At 47.7% G+C, this 20,557-nt stretch overlaps 1 protein-coding gene across 1 annotated transcript in view; it reads left to right on the top strand.

Annotated features, from left to right (window-relative positions):
• sack1hb (scaffolding CK1 anchoring protein Hb) overlaps positions 1–20,557 on the top strand; it is a 63,842-nt gene that overhangs the window by 6,792 nt on the left and 36,493 nt on the right. The window contains exon 3 of the mRNA XM_085987244.1: positions 16,712–16,876. Coding sequence (XP_085843370.1) covers positions 16,712–16,876 — 165 coding nt within the window. The remainder of the gene's footprint in view (positions 1–16,711; positions 16,877–20,557) is intronic.

The following is a 20,557-nucleotide window of genomic DNA, read 5'->3' as shown; positions in this document are numbered from 1 at the left end:
ATCAAAGTTCCTCGGCGCACTGACAGCTGTTCTCTTCTTTGCGAAAATGCTGGCAACATTGGTTCGCCATGTGCTGGCCATCCCTTCACCGTTAAATCGTAGACTCGTGAGAGAGTCGGGTCATTTCTTGTTTCCTTTTCGATCGTAGAATTTGTTACTGGTAGACATTCCACTATGGTTGAGTGGAACATCTCCACTGTAGGCGCCTCTTCTACCGTTGGCAACGGTAGGCGCGATAAACCGTCAGCATTCCCATGCTGTTTTGATCCTTTGTATTCAATGTCATATTGGTGTGCCCCTAGGAAAAGGGACCACCTCTGTAGCCTTTGCGCTGTCATAATGGAAACGCCCTTTTTAGGGTTGAATATGGATACCAACGGCTGGTGGTCTGTCAGCAGTGTAAACTTCTTGCCCTGCAGGTAATGATTGAATTTCTTTACTCCCCACACAAGGCTGAGAGCCTCCCTATCTATGAGCATAGTTGCGCTCAGCGGAGGTCAATGATCTGGATGCAAATGCGACTGGCCTTTCCGAGCCATTTGGCAACTTGTGTGAGAGTACTGCTCCAATACCATAAGGGGAAGCATCACAAGCTAGACGAATAGGTAGCGTTGGGTTGAAGTGAGCCAACACTTCCTCTGAGGTGATCAATGCCTTGCTTTTGCGAAAGGCCTTCTTACAGTCCTCGCTCCACTTTCATGGTACTTCTTTCCGCAACAGAGCATTCAGCGGGTGCAGCACCGTGGATAGATTTGGCAGAAACTTATGGTAATAGTTAATCAACCCTAGGAACGACCTCAACTGGGATACATTTTCCAGAGCGGGGGCCTTCACAACAGCTTCGATCTTGTCAGGTGACTTGTGCAGCCCCTCCTGGTCAATGACATGACCACAGTGCGAGATCCGTTTCTGAAAGAACTCACATTTCTGGCGATTAACTCGAAGGCCATATTCCTTCAACCTGGTGAGCACCAGTTTCAAATTTGCGAGGTGTTCCTCCTCGTCCTCTCCTGTAATCAGGATATCGTCCAAGTAACAGAGTGCTTGGAATTCCCTGTAAGACCTGCTCCATGGCCCTCTGCCAAATTGCTGGAGCCGAAGCCACTCCAAAAACCAGTCTATTATATCGATACAAGCCTCTGTGCGTGTTGATTGTGAGATACTGGCGCGACTCTTCCTCAACTTCCATCTGTAAGTACGCTTGCGCCAGGTCTATCTTGGTGAAGTGTTTCCCGCCAGACAATGAAGCAAAGATATCCTCAATCCGCGGAAGCGGATATTGCACCGTGTGAAGCACCGGATTAACTGTGATCTTGAAGTCTCCACAGATGCAGACCTGCCCCGGTTCCCCTGGCTTGTTACTCGATGAATGCTTCATGACTGGAACAATGGGCGTGGCCCACTCACTCCAGTCCACCTTAGACAGTACCCCTGAACGTTCAAGCCCTTCCAGTTCAGCCTCCACAGCAGGTCGTATCGCATAAGGTACCGGTCTGGCTTTGAAAAATTTGGGGTTTGCATGTTCTGCAATCTTGATTTTTGCCTTAATTCCTCTGTGTTCCCAGTCCCTGTTGGAATACCTCTTTAGCCTCATCCAATATTCTGGACAATCGTTCAGGTTTGACATCTTTCTTTCCGGGATCTACCGTTATTGCGTTTAGGGAGTGCCAGTCCATATTTATTTTCCTGATCCACTCCCGTCCCAGAAGTGGTGGACCTCCCTCAGGTAGTACATATAAGTCCATTCCTTGGTGTTCTTTGCCCTTGTGTATCACCTTGACTTTTATCTTTCCGATGGGGTATACTTTTTGCCCCGTGTATGTCTGCAATACTATTTTCGTATCCCGTAGGGGAATATGTTTGAATAACTTTTTGTAATCTTGCTTATTCATGACCGTCAACGCCGATCCGGTGTCCAATTCCATCTTCACTTGGACTTCTGCCATCTGCAGTGTGACCCAGATAGTTTGTCGGTCAGTTTCCTTACTCACATTGTGAATTCTCAGACTACCCAGTTCCTTGCTGTTGGAGTCTGAATCCAAATTCTGTTCATCCGAACTCTTCACAGCCACCTTATGTACCTTTCTGTACTTTTTCTGCGGTGACTTTTTGTTGCTGGTCTTCTTTCCTGACCGGCATACTTTAGCTATGTGACCAAGCTTGCCACATTTTCTACATTCCTGGTTTTTAAACCAGCATTGGTTCTGATCGTGTGTTGTCTTCCCACAACGATAACATTTCGTTGTACCCGAAGCCATTTGATCTACGCTGAGTACCGCTGCATTTCCGCAGTGCCTCTCGCTGCGGCTTCGTGCGATGCTGCAATAGTGACAGCCTTATCAAGTGTAAGATCATTCTCTTCGAGCAGTCGCTTTTGTGTTCCTTCCTTCGACAACCCACACACGAACTTGTCTCTCAGTGCCTCTGTCAGATTTTCCCCAAACTGACAGTATTTCGCTAGCCTACGCAGTTCAACCAAGTACTCCGCGTTGCTTTCCTCTTTCAGTTGCGTTCTCGCATGAAATTTAAATCGTTCCGCTAACATCAGCGGTGTGGGGTTCAAATGATCCTTCAGGACAGCAACAATATTAGCGAAAGTCTGATCCGCCGGTTTAGCTGGTGATAGAAGATTCTTCAATAGCCCGTATGTCTTCGCACCCATTGAGTTTAGTAAGGTTAGTGCTTTATCATCATTTGATATTTTATTTGCCTTACAATATATCTCTATGCGTTCTACATACGTGGCCCAATCTTCTACCTCGGGATCGAAATCGTTGATGTTACCACGCTTAGGCATCTTCGCAATCTTTTTGAGAGACAACAACGAAATTTTTCTTTAACTTTTTTTTTTTCAAAAATGGCGGTTTCCCGCGCTTGTCTTCTTCCCCGCCTCCGAAAATGGCGGTTTCCCGCGCTTGTCTTCTTCCCCGCCTCCGAAAATGGCGGTCTCGCTCGCCCTCGCCCTCGCTCGCTCGCCCTCGCTCGCTCGGCCTCTGTCTCTCCCGCTGGCTGTAACGGCGATTGCCGTATTGCTGCGTTCGCCCTCCCCAGCGGCTTTCAATTGCGCCTCCCAGCCCCTCTTGCAGTCCGGTCCTTTTACCCCCCCCCCCCCTGGCTGCGGCTGAGTTCTCCGCGGTTTTTTTTTTTATTTTCTCCCGCGCAAGCGGTTCTCGGTCGCTGCGCCTCGCGGCCTCGGTAGCTGCCCGGCTTTTTTTTTTTTTTTTTTTTTCCGGTCGCGGTCGAGCTTGCTCTCGACGCTGCTGCGTCTCCCAGCCCGCTTGCAGCCCGGTCTCTCTCACCGGCTGCGTTTGCCTGCACCGCGGCTTCCGTGCCTTACGCTGCCCAGTCTCAGCGCCTCTGGCCCCGACTTCTGTCCGGCTCTTTTCCCCCGGCCGTGGTCGAGTTCTCCGCCCTTATATCCTCCGTTTTTCCCTCCCCTACTTCACAGTCAATGTGACCGACTCGGTGTTCGTCGCTGATCGGCTTACCCACCACCGTGATAGAAGGGATGATCCTGCCTGTTGCTGATGGAAGGCTTCGTGTTAGAATTCTTCCGTTGCTCTGCAGACCCGAGTCTTCTCTCAGCAGAATGACGAGGGCGGATGCCTCCTCTCGACGTCCGTTAAACTGCCTTGGATAGTCTCTGCCGCAGGGTAAGATCGTCTTCGTCGCCACTGTTAAGTCTGTGTGTTATATTGAGAATTAATACACAAATTTTACTCTTGTGGCCTAACAGGTCTTTACTAGTCGAAGGTCAGGGCGGAACTGCCCAATAAATCCTTACACAGCACTTATATACCAGTGTGGTCACCACCGGTATTACAGTATACAGCAGCCAAGATAAAGTAGTGCAACCCTTAAAATAGTTCTCTTAAAGGTGGAACGTTACATACACTACACTTCTTACAGCAGTAATTGACTCCTTGATTAATATTGCGACACCCCCTCTTTAACACCCCCCTCTGTCTCGCCTGAAGATTCTATATCCTGGAATATTGAGCTGTCAGGCCTGCCCCTCCCTCAACCATGTCCCTGTGATAGCAACAATATCATACACCCATGTGTTCATCAACACCTTCCATTCATCTGCCTTACTCGCAAGACTCCTTGCATTAAAATAATTGCCATCCAGCCTTGCCTTACTCCCTTGTACCGTTACATATTTGCTCTGCCTTCCAGATTGACTTGTTTTTTCCTCTATATTTGGCTGTGCATCACCCCCTACTATAGCTCCACTCCGTATTCCACCCCCCTGCCAATTTAGTTTAACCCCCCCCACCCAACAGTACTAGCAAACCTCCCCGCAAGGATGTTGGTCCTGTTCAGGTGCAACCTGTCCAACTTGTACAGGTTCCACCTTCCCCAGAAGCAGACCCACTGATCCAGGAAACTAAAGCCCTCCCTCCTGCACCAACTCTTTAGCCACGCATTCATCTGCTCTATCCTCCTATTCCTATACTCACTAGCACGTGGCACCGGAAGTAATCCAGAGATTACAACCTTTTGAGGTCCTGCTTTTTAATCTGCTACCTAGTTCCCTAAATTCTTGTTGCAGGACCTCATCCCTCTTTCTACCTATGTTGTTGGTACCAATGTGAACCACGACCTCTGACTGGTTGCCCTCCCCCTTCAGAATGCCCTGCAGCCGTTCAGTGACATCCTTGACCCTGGCACCAGGGAGGCAACATACCATCCTGGATTCATGTCTGCGGCCACAGAAATGTCTATCTGTTCCCCTTACGATAGAATCCCCCATCACTATTGCTCTCCCACTCTTTTTCCTCCCCTCCTGTGCAGCTGAGCCACTCGTAGTGCCACGGACTTGGCCCTTGCTGCATTCCCCTGAGAAACCATCTCCCCCAGCAGTATCCAAAACGGAAAATCTGTTGGAGAGGGAGATGGACCCAGGGGACTGCTGCACTACCTTCCTAGTTCTTTTACTCTGTCTGGCGGTCGCCCATTTCCTGTCTGCCTGTGCACCCTTTACCTGCGGTGTGACCACCTCGTTAAACGTGCTATCCACGAAGATCTCAGCTTCGCGGATGCTCCACAGTGACTCCAGCCGCAGCTCCAGCTCCGAAACGCGGATTTCGAGTAGCTGAAGCTGGAGACATTTCCTGCACATGTGTTCGGCCTGGACACCTAAAGTGTCCCTGACTTCCCACATAGCACAGGAGGAGCACTCCACGTTGCCGAGCTGCCCTGCCATATCCTACCCTTAATTTACTCCCTTTTAAATTAAAGAATTTTAAATACACGAGGGACCTTACTTCCCTTTTAAACACTACTTACTCTAAACTAGAGACCTTACTTTTACCTTAATGACTGGACTGTAGAAATACTCACCAGGTCCTACTTGCCAATCGGCTCCTTCCCTAGCTGTGACGTCACTTTAGCGGTTTCACAGTTGTTGTTGTTTGACTTCTCCTGCTCTCTGACTCCTTCCTTGGTGTAAAGTAAGAACCAATTCCTACAGGGTGAAAAGTTAGGAAAAACAAAAGCGAAGCAAGGGAGCTCCTCCTTCCACTCCTCACCTAACTCCGACACACCCAGCTCACAGCACTCTGTTTAAACCGCACTCAGTCTCTGCGCTCAGTCTCCACCCAGGGCCGCTCTCGCCGCCGCCGGTGAGTCTGTATTTTGGGGTGATCTCCATTCATATATTGGACAGATCTATCTGTCGAGTGTGTGAAGGGAGATTCCCTTCTTTGATTGGCTCCCCATGGCCCACGTGATCCCAGGGACGCTTGCGAACCGCCTGCGCCCCTGGGATACCTGGGCCCTGCGCACTTGGAGTTGGAGAGGCCCAGGATCGGAAGTATCCGGACCTCGGGTAAGTCCGTAGATTTTTTCCAGATCAGAGTCCTCCGCGCGCGGGAAGCCTCCGATCGGGAAAATACGGGCCAAAGCCTCTATTTATAAAGTGCAGGATCCTGTATGTTTTATTAACTGCTTTGTTAACCTGTCCTGTCACCTTCAAAGATTTGTGCAGAAACACCTCCAGCTCTCTGTTCTTGCACCTCCTGTAAAATGGTACCATTTAGCTTGTATCGTCTCTCCTCATTCAACACGATTTGCCCTTAACAAATCCGTGCTGGCTTTCCTTTATTAATCCACACTTATCGAAGCGACTGTTAATTTTGTCCCTGATTACTGTTTCTAAAAGTTTCCCCATTACAGAGGTCAAACTGAATGGCCTGTAGTTGCTGGGTTTATCTTTACACACTTTTTTAAACAAGGGAATAAAATTTGCAGTTCTCCAGTCCTCTGGCACCGCCCCCGTATCTAAGGAGGATTGGAAGATTATGGCCAGTACCGCCGCGATTTCTTCCCTAAATTCCTGCTGCATCCTAGGATGCATCCCGTCCGCTCCTGGTGATTTATCTACTTTAAATACAGCCAGCCTTTCTAATACCTCCTTTTTTATCAATTTTTATCCTATCCAGTATCTCCACTGCCTCCTCCTTTACTATGTCTATGGCAGCATCCTCTTCCTTGGTGAAGACAGATGCAAAGTACTCATTTAGTACCTCGGCCATACCCTCTGCCTCCATGAATAGGTCTCCTTTTTGGTCCCTAATCGGCCCCACCCCTCCTCTTACTACCCTTTTACTATTTATATGCCTACAGAAGACTTTTGGATTCCCTTTTATTTTAGCTGCCAATCTATTCTCGTACTCTCTCTTTGCCCAACTCATTTCCTTTTTCAGTTCTCCTCTACTTTTTATATTCAGCCTGATTCTCCCTTGTATTATCGAGCTGACATCTGTCATACGCCCCCTTTTTCTCCTTCATTTTACTCTCTAACTCCTTCGTCCTCCAGGGAGCTCTGTCTTTGGTTTCCCTCGCTTTTCCCCCTCGTGGAAATGTACCTCGACTGTACCCGAACCATCTCTTTAAAGGCTGCCCATTGCTCCATTACATTTTTGCCTGTCAGTCTTTGACTCCAATTTACCCGGGCCAGATCCTCCTCATTTCGCTGAAATTAGCCCTCCTCCAGTTAAATATTTTTATTCTAGATAGCTCCTTGTCCTTCTCCATAACTAATCTAACCTTACAATAATATGATCACTATTCCCGAGATGCTCTCCAACTGTGACATGCTCCACTTGACTCACTTCATTCCCCAGGACTAGATCAACAACAACAACTTGTATTTATATAGCACCTGTGATGTAGTAAAACGTCCCAAGGCGCTTCACAGGAGCGTTAAAAGACAAACATTTTGACACCGAACCACATGAGGAGAAATTAGGGCAGGTGACCAAAAGCTTGGTCACAGAGGTAGGTTTTAAGGAGAGGTGGAGAGGTTTAGGGAGGGAATTCCAGAGCTTAGGGCCTAGGCAGCTGAAGGCACGGCCGCCAATGGTGGAGCGATTATAATCAGGGATGCTCAAAAGTGCAGAATTAGAGGAGCTCTGATATCTCGGGGTGGGGTGTGGGACTGGAGGAGATTACAGAGATAGATCCAGCATTCAACAGATCATCCTCCACCATTTCCGCCACCTCCAACGTGATCCCACTACCAACCGCATCTTCCCCTCCCCTCCCCTTTCAGCATTCCGTAGGGACTGCTCCCTCCGAGACACCCTAGTCCACTCCTCTATCCCCCCCCAGCACCCCTTCCCCTTCGCCCGGCACCTTCCTGTGCAAGTGCAAGAGATGCAACACATGCCCTTATACCTCCGCCCTTCCCACTGTCCAGGGCCCTAAACACCCCTTCCAGGTGAAACAGCGATTTACTTGTACTTCTTGCAAGCTAGTATACTGTATTCGCTGCTCACGATGCGGTCTCCTCTACGTTGGGGAGACCAAACGCAGATTGGGTGACCGCTTTGCGGAACACCTCCGTTCAGTCCGTAAGGGGGACCCCGAGCTTCCGGTCGCCTCTCATTTCAATTCACCGTTCCATTCCCACTCAGACCTCACCGTCTGCGGCCTCTTGCATTGTTCCATGGAAGCTCATCTTCCGTAGGCACTTTACAGCCTTCCGGACTCAATATCGAGTTCAACAATTTCGGATCATAACCTCGGCCCCTATTACATTTTTATCCACACTTTTGGTTTGTGCCTTTTCCTTTCTCTCTCCCACATGGCAGCTGTCTCTCACTCTGCCAGCGCATTTCACTCTTCATCTTTACCTGTCCTATTACCATCTTGTCTCACCTTGAATATCTCTTAATGTCTCTTCTTCCATCCCCTCCCCCATTTCCCAGCCCCCAAACTGCCTTTTGTTTCATTTCCTGCCTTTTTTTCTCAGTCCTGACGAAGGGTTTCGACCCGAAACGTTGACTCCGTTTCTCTCTGCACGGATGTTGCCTGGCCTGCTGAGTTTTTCCAGCGTCTTCTGTTATTTTAGATCCAGCAACGCCCCCTTCCTCTTTGGGCAGGAAACATACTGATCAAGATAATTCTCCTGAACACACTTCATAAATTCCTCCCCTTCTCTGCCCATAAATTCCTCCCCTTCTCTGCCCATAAATTCCTCCCCTTCTCTGCCCTTAACACAATCACTGCCCCATTCAATATTGGGGTAGTTAGTCTCCCATTATCACTACTCGATAGTTCTTGTACCTCTCAGTAATTTCTTTGCAATCTGCCCCTCTATCACCTTCCCACTGTTTGAGGGCCTATAAAATACACCAGGTAGTTTAATAGCTCCTCTATTGTTTCTCAACTCCAACCAAATCGATTCTGTCTTTGATCCCTCAAGGACATTCTCTCTCTCTGGCAATATTTTCCTTAATCAAAACTGCTACACCTCTTATTTTTCCTTCCCTGTCTTTCCTGAATACCTTGAACCCAGCAATATTAAGCATCCAATCTTCCCCTTTTTTGAGCCAGGTCTCCGTTATCGCCACTACATCACATTCCCACGTAGCTATTTACATCTGCAGCTCACCAGACTTATTCACCGCAGATCTCTGCACTCTTCCAAACCTGACCTCTTGCACATCCCCAGTTTTAATCACTCCACCATTGGCGGCCGTGCCTTCAGCTGCCTAAGCTTAAGCTCTGGAATTCCCTCCCTAAACCTCTCCACCCCTTGCTTCTCCATTTAAGATGCTCCTTAAAACCGACCTGTTTGACCAAGCTTTTGGTCATTTGTCCCAATATTTCCCTGTGCGGCTCACTGTCAAATTTTGTTTGAACATAAGAAATAGGAGCAGGAGTCGGCCATTCGGCCCTTCGAGCCTGCTCCGCCATTCAATGAGATCATGGCTGATCTTCTGTCTCAACTCCATTCACCGGCCCTATCGCCATATCCCTTGATTGATTCCCTTAGTAGTCAAAAATCTATCGATCCCTGTCTTGAATATACTCAATGACTGAGCCTCCACAGCCCTCTGGGGCAGAGAATTCCAAAGATTCACCACCCTCTGAGTGAAGAAATTTCTCCTCATCTCAGTCCTAAATGGCCGACCCTTTATTCTGAGACTGTGACCCCCTGGTTCGAGACTCTCCAGCCAGGGGAAACATCCTCCCTGCATCCACCCTGTCCAGCCCTGTAAGAATTTTATATGTTTCAATGAGATCACCTCATTCTTCTAAACTCTAGAGAATATAGACCTAGTCTACTCAATCTCTCCTCATGGGACAATCCCCCCATCCCAGGAACCAGTCTGGTGAACCTTCGTTGCACTCCCTCTATGGCAAGTATATCCTTCCTTAGGTAAGGAGACCAAAACTGTCCACAATACTCCAGGTGTGGTCTCACCAGGGCCCTATATAATAGGAGTACGACAACTTTACTCTAATACTCCAATCCTTTAGTAATAAAGCCCAACATACCATTTGCTTGCTGTACCTGCATGTTAACTTTGTGATTTGTGTACAAGAACACCCAGGTCCCTCTGAACACCAACATTTCCCCAATCTCTCAGCATTTAAAAAATATTCTGCTTTTCTATTTTTTTCTACCAAAGAGGATATCTTCACATTTCGCCACGTTATATTCCGTCTGCCATATTCTTTACCACTCACTTAACCTGCCTGTATCCCTTTGCATCCTCTTCACATCTTACTTTCCCACCTAGCTTTGTGTCATCAACAAACTTTTGCTAATACACCTGTGAAGCGCCTTGGAATGTTTTATTACCTTAAAGGCGGCAAATAAATGAAAGTTGTTACATAGGAGTAGGCCATTCGGCCCCTCGAGCTTATTCCGCCATTTTAATCAGATCATGGCTGATCATCCAAATTCAGTACCCGGCCACTGCCTTCTCCCCATATCCCTTGATCCCTTTAGCCGTAAGAAATATATCCAACTCCTTCTTGAATGTATTTAATGAATTGGCCTCAACTGCCTTCTGTGGTAGAGAATTCCACAGGTTCACCACTCTCTGGGTGAAGAAATTCCTCCTCATCTCTGTCCTAAATGGCTTACCCCTTATCCTTAGACTGTGACCCCCTGGTTCTGGACTCCCCCGCCATCGGGAACATCCTTCCTGCATCTAGTCTGTCTAGTCCTGTTAGAATTTTATAAGTTTCAATGAGATCCCCTCATTCTTCTAAATTCTAGCGAATATAAGCCTAATCGACCCAATCTCTCCTCATACGTCATTCCTGCCATCCCAGGTATCAGCCTGGTGAATCTTCGCTGCACTCCCTCCATGGCAAGAACATCCTTCCTCAGATAAGGTGACCAAAACTGCACACAATACTCAAGGTGTGGTCTCACCAAGGCCCTGTATAACTGCAGCAAGACATCCTTGCTCCTGTACTCGAATCCTCTTGCTAAGAAGGCCAACATACCATTTGCCGCCTTAACCGCCTGCTGCACCTGCCTGCTTGCCTTCAGCGACTGGTGCACAAGGACACCCAGGTCTCGTTGCACTTCCCCTTTTCCCAATCTATTGCCGTTCAGATAATCTTCCTTCCTGTTTTTGCCACCAAAGTGGATAACCTCGCATTTATCCACATTATACTGTATCTGCCAGGTAATCTGCCCAGCCACCCAACCTGTCCAAATCATACTGGAGTTTCTCTGCATCCTCCTCACAGCACACACGCCCACCCAGCTTTGTGTCATCTGCAAACGTGGAGATATTACATCTAGTTCCCTCGTCTAGATCATTAATATACATTGTGAATAGCTGGGGTCCTAGCACCGATCCCTGCGGTACCCCACTAGTCATCGCCTGCCACTCGGAAAAAGACCCGTTTATTCCAACTCTTTTCTTCCTGTCTGCCAACCGGTTCTCTATCCAAGTCAGTACCTTACCCCCAATCCCATGTGCTTTAACTTTGCACGCTAATCTCTTATGTGGGAGCTTATCGAAAGCTTTCTGAAAGTCCAAATACACCACATCCACTGGTTCTCCCTTATCTATTCTACCAGTTACAACCTCAAAAAATTCCAGTAGATTAGTCAAGCATGATTTACCCTTTGTAAATCCATGTTGACTTTGTCCGATCCTGTCGCTGTTTTCCAAGTGCTCTGCTATCACATCTTTTATAATGGACTCTAGCATTTTCCCCACTACCGAGGTCAGGCTTACCGGTCTGTAATTCTCCATTTTCTCTCTACCACCTTTTTAAATAGTGGGGTAACATTAGCTACCCTCCAATCCATGGGAACCGTACCAGAGTCTATTGAATTTTGGAAGATGACCAGCAATGCATCTACTATTTCTAGGGCCACTTCCTTAAGTACCCTGGGATGTAGACCATCAGGCCCTGGGGATTTATCGGCCTTCAATCACGTCAATTTCCCTAACACCATTTCCCTACAAATACTGATTTCATTCAGTTCCTCCCTCTCATTAGACCCTATGTTCCCCGACATCTCTGGGAGGTTATTTGTGTCCTCCTTTGTGAAGACAGAACCAAAGTATGTATTTAATTGGTCTGCCATTTCTTTGTTCCCCATTATAAATTCCCCTGATTCTGACTGCAAGGGACCTATGCTTGACTTCAATCTTTTTCTCTTCACATATCTATAGAAGCTTTTACAGTCAGTTTTTGTTCCCTGCAAGCTTACTCTCATATTCTATTTTCCCTCTCTTAATTAATCCCTTTGTCCTCCTTTGCTGAATCCTAAACTGCTCCCAATCCTCAAGTTTACTGCTTTTTCTGGCCAATTTATATGTCCTCTCCTTGGATCTTATTCTATCCCTAATTTCTCTCATTAGCCACGGTTGAGCCACCTTTTTTGTTTTATTTTTATGCCAGACAGAGATGAACAAATTCTGTAGTTCATCCATGTGATCTTTAAATGTTTGCCATTGCCTCTCCACCGTCAACCCTTTACGTAACGTTCTGCAATCCATCCTAGCCAACTCGCGCCTCATACAATCGTAGTTTCCTTTATTTAAATTCAGGACCCTAGTCTCTGAGTCAACTACTTCACTCTCCATCTTAATGAAGAATTAGATCATATTATGATCACTCTGACCCAAGGGGCCTCGCACAGCAAGATTGCCAATTATTCCTTTCTCATTACATAATACCCAGTCTAAGATGGCCTGATCTCTAGTTGGTTCCTTAACATATTGGTCCAGGAAACCATCTCGTATACATTCTAGGAATTCCTCCTCCACAGTATTGTTACTAATTTGGTTAGCCCAATCTATATGTAGATTAAAGTCACCCATGATAACTGCTGTGCCCTTATTGCACACGTCTCTAATTTCCCGTTTAATGCCATCTCCAACCTCAACATTACTGTTTGGGGGTCTGTATATAACTCCCACTAACTTTTTCTGCCCCTTGGTATTTCTCAGCTTTACCCATACAGATTCCACATCATCAGAGCTATTGTGTTAATCACCTCTTTAACCAGCAATGCTACCCCACCTCCTTTTCCTTTTTGCCTGTCTTTCCTGAATATTGAATACCCCTGGATGTTGAGTTCCCAGCCTTGGTCACCCTGGAGCCATGTTTCCTTAATCCCAATTATATCATATCCGTTTACATCTATTTGCGCAGTTAATTCATCCACCTTATTACGAATGCTCCTTGCATTAAGACACACAGCCTTCAGGCTTGTTTTTTTAACACTTTGTCCTTTTAGAATTATTATTTACTGTGGCTGTTTGATTTACAACCTTGATTTCTCTGCCTTTTACTTTTGCTTTTCTCCTTCCTGTCTTTTGCTTCTATTCTTGCTTCCCTTTCCTCTGTCTCCCGGCACAGGTTCCCAACCCTCTGCCATTTTAGTTGAAATACTCCCCAACAGCACTAGCAAACAATTCCCCCATGAACATCGGTTCTGGCCCCGCCCAGGTGCAAACCGTCCAGTTTGTACTGGTCCCACCTCCCCCAGAACTGGCTTCAATGTCCCAAGAATTTGAATCCCTCCCCCTTGCACATAGAAACATAGCAGATAGGAGCAGGAGTCGGCCATTTGGCCCCTCGAGCCTGCTCCGCCATTTAATGAGATCATGGCTGATCATCCACGCTCAGTACCCTGCCCCTGCTTTCTCCCCATATCCCTTGATCCCTTTAGCCTTAAGAAATACATCCAACTCCTTCTTGAATATATTTAATGAATTGGCCTCTACTGTCTTCTGTGGTAGAGAATTCCACAGGTTCACCACTCTCTGGGTGATAAAATTCCTCCTCATCTCTGTCCTAAATGGCTTACCCCTTATCCTTAGACTGTGACCCCTGGTTCTGGAATCCCCCGCCATTGGGAACATCCTTCCTGCATCTAGTCTGTCCAGTCCTGTTAGAATTTTATAAGTTTCAATGAGATCCCCCCTCATTGTTCTAAACTCCAGCGAATATAAGCCCAATCGACCCAGTCTCTCCTCATATGACATTCCTGCCATCCCAGGTATCAGCCTGGTGAATCTTCGCTGCCCTGCCTCCATGGCAAGAACGTCCTTCCTCAGGTAAGGCGACCAAAACTGCACACAATACTCAAGGTGTGGTCTCACCAAGGCCCTGTACAACTGCAGCAAGACATCCTTGCTCCTGTACTCTAATCCTCTCGCTATGAAGGCCAACATACCATTTGCTTTGCCGTCTTAACCGCCTGCTGCACCTGCATGCTTACCTTCAGGGACTGGTGCACAAGGACACCCAGGTCTCGTTGCACTTCCCCTTTTCCCAATCTATTGCCGTTCAGATAATAAGCTGTCTTCCTGTTTTTGCCACCAAAGTGGATAACCTCACATTTATCCACATTGGGCAGATGCAGTATAATCACCCAACCTGTCCAAATCATACTGGAGTTTCTCTGCATCCTCCTCACAGCACACACGCCCACCCAGTTTTGTGTTGTCTGCAAACTTGGAGATATTACATCTAGTTCCCTCGTCTAGATCGTTAATATATATTGTGAACCATTCCTCTAACCACGTATTCATCTGAAATATCCTTCTATTTCTACTCTGACTAGCATGTGGCACTGGTAGCAATCCTGAGATTACTACCTTTTTGAAGTCCTATTTTTTAATTTACCTCCTAACTCCCCATATTCAGCTTTTAAGACCTCATTCCATTTTTTACCTATATCGTTGGTACCTATATGCACCACGACAACTGGCTGTTCACCCTCCCCCTCCAGAATGCCCTGCAGCCGCTCCGAGACATCCTTGACCCTTGCACCAGGGAGGCAACATACCATCCTGGAGTCTCGTTTGCGGCCGCAGAAACGCCTATCTCTTCCCCTTGCAATAGAATCCCCTATCACTATAGCTCTCCCGCTCTTTTTCCTCCCGTCCTATGCAGCAGAACCACCCATGGTGCCAGGAAGTTGGCTGTTGCTGCCTTCCCCTGATAAGCCATCCCCCCCATCAGTATCCAAAGCGGTATATCTCTGAGAGGGGGATGGTCACAGGGGACCCCTGCACTACCTGCCTGCGCCTACTACTCTGCCTGGTGGTCACCCATTCCCTGCCTGCCTGTGCAGCTTTTACCTGTGGTGTGACCAACTCCCTAAACGTGCTATCCACGACGTCCCCAGCATCGCGAATGCTCCAGTATGTATCCATTCGCAGCTCCAGCGCCGCAATGTGGTCTGCCAGTGGCTGCAGCTGGATACACTTCCCGCACACATGGTCGTCGGCGACACAGGAAGTGTCCCTGGTTTCCCATATAGTGCAGGAGGAGCATGCCACGGGGCCGAGCTGTGCTGCCATGACTTACCCTTTAATTAATTTAAATTAAACCAATACCACTAATTACACTACAATTAAATGATTACTAGCACTCCCCGCTACACAACAGAGACCTTAGAAACTATAAACCGCAAAATTAAGACCTTCTAAACCTTATACACTATTAACCTTAACTGTCAAACTATAGAGTAGTATAAATACTCACCTGGCTGTACTCACCCAATCAGCTGCTTCCTCTTGCCCGCGTCACTTTTTGAATCGTTATGTGGCTCTGGAATGCCGCCGCCGGTCTGTAAGATTGGTAAGCCTCAAAGAAACCCGCGAAACTGAGTATTAATACTGACCGGCTGCTCCCGACACTGGGCCTCCTCTAGCACAACCCTTCATGATTTTGAACAACTCTATTAAATCTCCCCTTAACCTTCTCTGTTCTAAGGAGAACAAGACCAGCTTCTCCAGTCTATGCACATAACTGAAGTCCCTCATCCCTGGTACCATTCCAGTAAATCTCCTCCGCACCCTCTGCAAGGCCTCGACATCCTTCCTGAAGTGTGGTGCCCAGAATTGGAAACCGTACTCCAGCCAGGATCTAACCTGTGGATTTAAAGGTTTACCGTAACTTCCTGGCTTTTGTACTCTGTGCCTCTGTTTATAAAGCCAAGGATCCCAGATGCTTTTGTAACTGCCTTCTCAACTTGTCCTGCCACCTTCAAAGATTTGTGCACATACCCTCTCTGTTCCTGCACCTCCTTTAGGATTGCACCATTTAGATGATATTGCCTCTCCTCATTCTCCCTTCCAAAATGTATCGCTTCGCACTTTGCATCTGCCATGTGTCTGCCCATTTCACCAATCTCTCTATGTCCTCCTGAAGTCTGTTACTTTGCTCCTCGCTGTTTACTACATTTCCGAGTTTGGTGTCCTCTACAAATTTTGAAATTATGCCTCCTTTACCCAAGTCCAGGTCATTAATACATATCAAAGAGAGCAGTGGTCCCAACACCAATCACAGGGACACCAATGCACACTTCCCTCCAGTCTGAAATGTAATCGTTCACCACTACTCTCTGCTTTCTGACCCTTGGCCAATTTTGTATCCACGCTGCCACTGTCCCTTTAATCCCATGGACTTTACTTTTGCTAACAAGTCTATTATGTGGCACTTTGTCAAATGCTTTTTCAAAGCTCCTACACACATTAACCGCACTACCCCCATCAACCCTATCCGTTACTTCATCAAAGAACCCAATCAAGTTATCCAAACATGATTTGCCTTTAACAAATCAGTGCTGGCTGTCCTTTATTAACCCATGTTTTTCCAAGGTTAATTTTGTCTCTGATTATTGTCTCTAAAAGTTCCCCCACCATTGCTGTTGGGCTGACTGGCCTATAGTTTTCGGGTTTATCCCTCTCCCCTTTTTATTTGAACAGGGGTGTAACATTTGCAATCCTCCCGTCCCCTATCCTGACCCCGCGAGTCACCATCTTGTTTAACACGTCACGTTCTGACTCTGCATGTTATGCATGTTATGGTATATTGTATCATTTAACCCGTCGCTATCCAGCACTGCCCGTTATTGTTGATGCCTCACTGCCGAGGAATGGTGCGTTGATGCTTTGTTCTGGGTTTGTCTTTCCCGCAGGTTATTGCGATTGTAATGGATGTGTTCACTGATGTAGACTTGTTTGATGAAGTGCTGCAGGCTGTGAGCCGTGGGGTCCCTGTCTACCTTCTCTTGGATGAACTGTTCTCTCATCACTTTCTGGACATGGTCAAGAAATGCCAAGTGAATCTGAGCCGCATACACGTAAGAGCCGGTTACGTTTAATCTGGTTTACCCCAGAGCTATGGTGGGGCTTGTTTTTAAAGATCGGGAGACTGGGTGGTGTGCTGGTTTGGACTCTGACCTTTCACCTCTGGGATCAATGCTGAAGTACAGCCCACGCTGATGGGACAATATCTTATCTGCCTGCGGACTGTAAGGGTTGGTGTGAAATGAGTGTGTGCAATCTGAGCACACGTCCTCGTGAACATGGACGGGCGTGTCCTCTAGATTTGAAGAGGCCCTGGGTAAATGCGGTCAACAGTGGGTTGGGTCCAACTGTTGAGTCAGAAGGCTGTGGGTTCAGTTCCCACTGCTCGATGAGTTTCGAATCTAGGCTGAAACTCCAGTGCAGTACTGACGGAGAGCTAGCTTGGCAGAGATGCTGGGCTGGATTTTCATTCAGCAGTCGGGAAGGAGGCGGGACTACAACTTTCGGGGTTTAGTCCCGCCTCCATCGACGTCCGGCCAATCAACGCGATTTTTCCTTGATTGACCTTGTTGAGCCCTCCCAGCGGGCTTAGCAGACCAATTAAGGGCCACCCGGCAACAGGTGACGTCACAGACTGAAATTTCATCTGTCAAGAGTTTTTGACAGATGAAATATCAGGGTTTCACGGCTGTTTGAAGCTGTCAAACACTGACAGTCTGACTTCTAACCTGAGTCCTTCTACGCAGACTCAGTTAGAACTCTCACCGGCACTGAAGGCTGTCACTTTTGACATCGCAGCCATTCAGCTTTCAGTGCCGGCTGAGTGATGGACTCCCGGCTGTTAAGGTAAGTACAGGTAATTTAAACTTCTTTACACACTTTAGACACACCAAACACACTTGCCTTTGCACTCATGCACCCATCACTCACCTGAACACCGACATCGCGACCCCTCCAAGTCCTTCAACCCGACGGCCCGCCTGCTCTAACCTGGCGTGGTTTGGAGCCGTTGGGAGTCCCACACGACACCCCTCAAAATAGGGATTAGGCTAAAAACTGCCTGTTAACTACCTGTTAACAGGCAGTTAATTGGCACTAATCCCTTCCCGCCTCGGGTCGGTGGGTCCCTGTGCGGGGCGGGTACCTGCTTCCTTTGAAACTTGTGTGGAGGCGGGTTTTGGGCGGGATGGTGTCGGGACCCCCGGATTCGGGATTTTTGCCCCCCCCCCCCTCCGTGCGCCTAAAAGCCCGCCTCACGGCACACTGAAAATCTGGCCCGCTGTCTTTGGATGTTGAAGATTCCATTGCACCGCTTTTGAAAGAGCAGAGAGAGTTGACCCAGTGTTCTGTCCAACATTCCCCCCTCAACCCACAGCAGCAGCGACAGAATAACCGCGCCGTCATCTCGCCGCTCCCTGTGGCACCTTCCGGTGTGAACATTCGCCTCCATAACAACAGTGACGGATTTGCAAACAATGCATTGTTGCATGAAGCGTGTTGGGGAATTTCTCGGAGGTGTGAGACTGTACTCCATAAATCCTGGCCATGCTTTAACATTAATAGTAACGGGCTTTTTTTCCCCGCACAGTTTTGTGCCCTGAACACGTTACTATCCCCGGTCCCTTTGTAAAATTTAAGTAGCAACTCCCCCTCCCGCATCCTAAATTAGTACAGGCTCCTCTTACTGAATCAAAGTCAGCAACTGCTGAACGGATTAGAGACAGAGAGAGGAGATTTAAATCAGGGATACCTTGGCAGGGTAGATACAAGTCTACAAAGGATAGGTGGGATATTAAGGGGGAGAGTGGGATTAGACTGGGTGACTTGTGGGTGGAGGAAAACACCAGCACAGTCTTAGTGGAAGAAATGGTTCTACAATCAGCACTGCCACCTCTGTAACCCTTGTAATCAGGTGTACGACTGTTCTGCTTGTATATCCAGCAGAACCCCTATAAACCTGTACCCTACTGTTCTGGCTACATATCCCGGTAGAAAAATGCATCAAGCCATAGAGAAAGTAGATACCGAGTCAACAGAACTATTGGGAAGTGTGACCAAAATCAGCCAGAGTGGTTGATTTAAAGGGGGAGAGGATTCTAGAGGATGAACTGAAGTAGCTGAAGGCACAGTGACCAATAGCGGAGTGAAGGGAGAGGCCTACACAGGAGACCAGAGCAAGAGAGCGCTTGGTGGGTTGCAGGAGGAGGTCACAGGGCTGGAAAGTGATGTGGAGGGATTAAACACCAGGATGAGAATTTTAAATTTGAGGCGTTGGTTGGGCCTTCTACAGTCGGGGAACTCCGAGGTATCGGTAACCCAAAGTGGCACAGTTTAAGGTCAGGCTGGAAAAGAGAATCATAGAATCACAGCACAGAAGGAGGCCATTCGGCCCATCGTGCCTATGCCGGCTCTTTGAAAGAGCGAGCCAATTAGTCCCACTCCTCGTAACCCTGCAAACTTTGCCTTTTCAAGCACCCAATTCCCTTTTGAAAGTTAGGGTAGGGAAGCAGATTCAATACTATCAGGCAGAGAATTCCAGATCACAACAAGTCACTGCCTTTTTAAAAAAAAAAAAAAAAAAAAAAATTCTCCTCATCTCCCCTCTGGTTCTTTTGCCAATTATCTTACATCTGTGTCCTCTGGTTACCGACCCTCCTGCCACTGGAAACAGTTTCTCCTTATTTACTTGACCAAAACCAATCATGATTTTGAACACCTCTATTAAATCTCCTCTTAGTCTTCTCTGCTCCAAGGAGAACAATCCCAGCTTCTCCAGTCTCTCCACATAACTGAAGTCCCTCATCCCGGGAACCATTCTAGTAAATCTCCTCTGCACTCTCTCCAAGGCCTTGACATCCTTCCTAAAGTGCGGTGCCCAGAATTGGACTCGATACTCCAGCTGGGGCCGAGCCTGCGATTTATAAAGGTTTAGCGTAACTCCCTTGCTCTACCTATAAAGCCCAGGATCCCGAATGCCTTTTTAACAGCCTTCTCAACTTGTCCTGCCACCTTCAAAGATTTGTGTGTGTGAACCCAATAACCGGGGGCATAGATTTAAAGTAATTGGTGGAAGGATTAGAGGGGAGTTGAGAAGTTTTTTCACCCAGAGGGTGGTGGGGGTCTGGAACTCACTGCCTGAAAGGGTGGGAGAGGCAGAAACCCTCATCACATTTAAAAAGTACTTGGATGTGCACTTGAAGTGCCGTAACCTACAGGGCTACGGACTGAGCTGGAAAGTGGGATTGGGCTGGACCGCTCTTTGTCGGCCGGCACGGACATGATGGGCTGAATGGCCTCTTTCTGTGCCGTAAATTTCTATGGTGAAACCGGTAACACGTTTGGCGTTATCTCAAATGAGTCATTCAAAACAGGAACAGCATCTGAGGATTGGCCTAAGCCAACGCCAATCTTTAACAAAGGGCATATGGGGGTATTGGTGGCGTGCTCGCTGAGACCAATAGCACATGAGCAGCAGCAGGAGGGGAAGCGAACTGGATCTTGGGGGTGTACAGCCAGATGAGGAGGAATGTCTTCACACAGAGGGTGATGAATCTTTGGAATTCTCTACCCCAGAGGGCTGTGGAGGCTCAGTCATTGGGTATATTCAAAACAGAAGTCGATAGATTTCTGACTAGTAAGGGCATCAAGGGATATGGCGATCGGGCCGGTGAATGGAGTTGAGGTCGATGATCAGCCCTGATCTCATTGAATGGCGGAGCAGGCTTGAGGGGCCG

The sequence above is a fragment of the Somniosus microcephalus genome, chromosome 5, assembly GCF_052327205.1.
Source record: "Somniosus microcephalus isolate GS21.2 chromosome 5, FLI_Smic_1.0, whole genome shotgun sequence".
Lineage (NCBI taxonomy): Eukaryota > Metazoa > Chordata > Chondrichthyes > Squaliformes > Somniosidae > Somniosus > Somniosus microcephalus.
The sequence above is the reverse complement of the archived record's forward strand: the minus strand, read 5'-3'. Positions and strand labels throughout refer to the sequence as shown.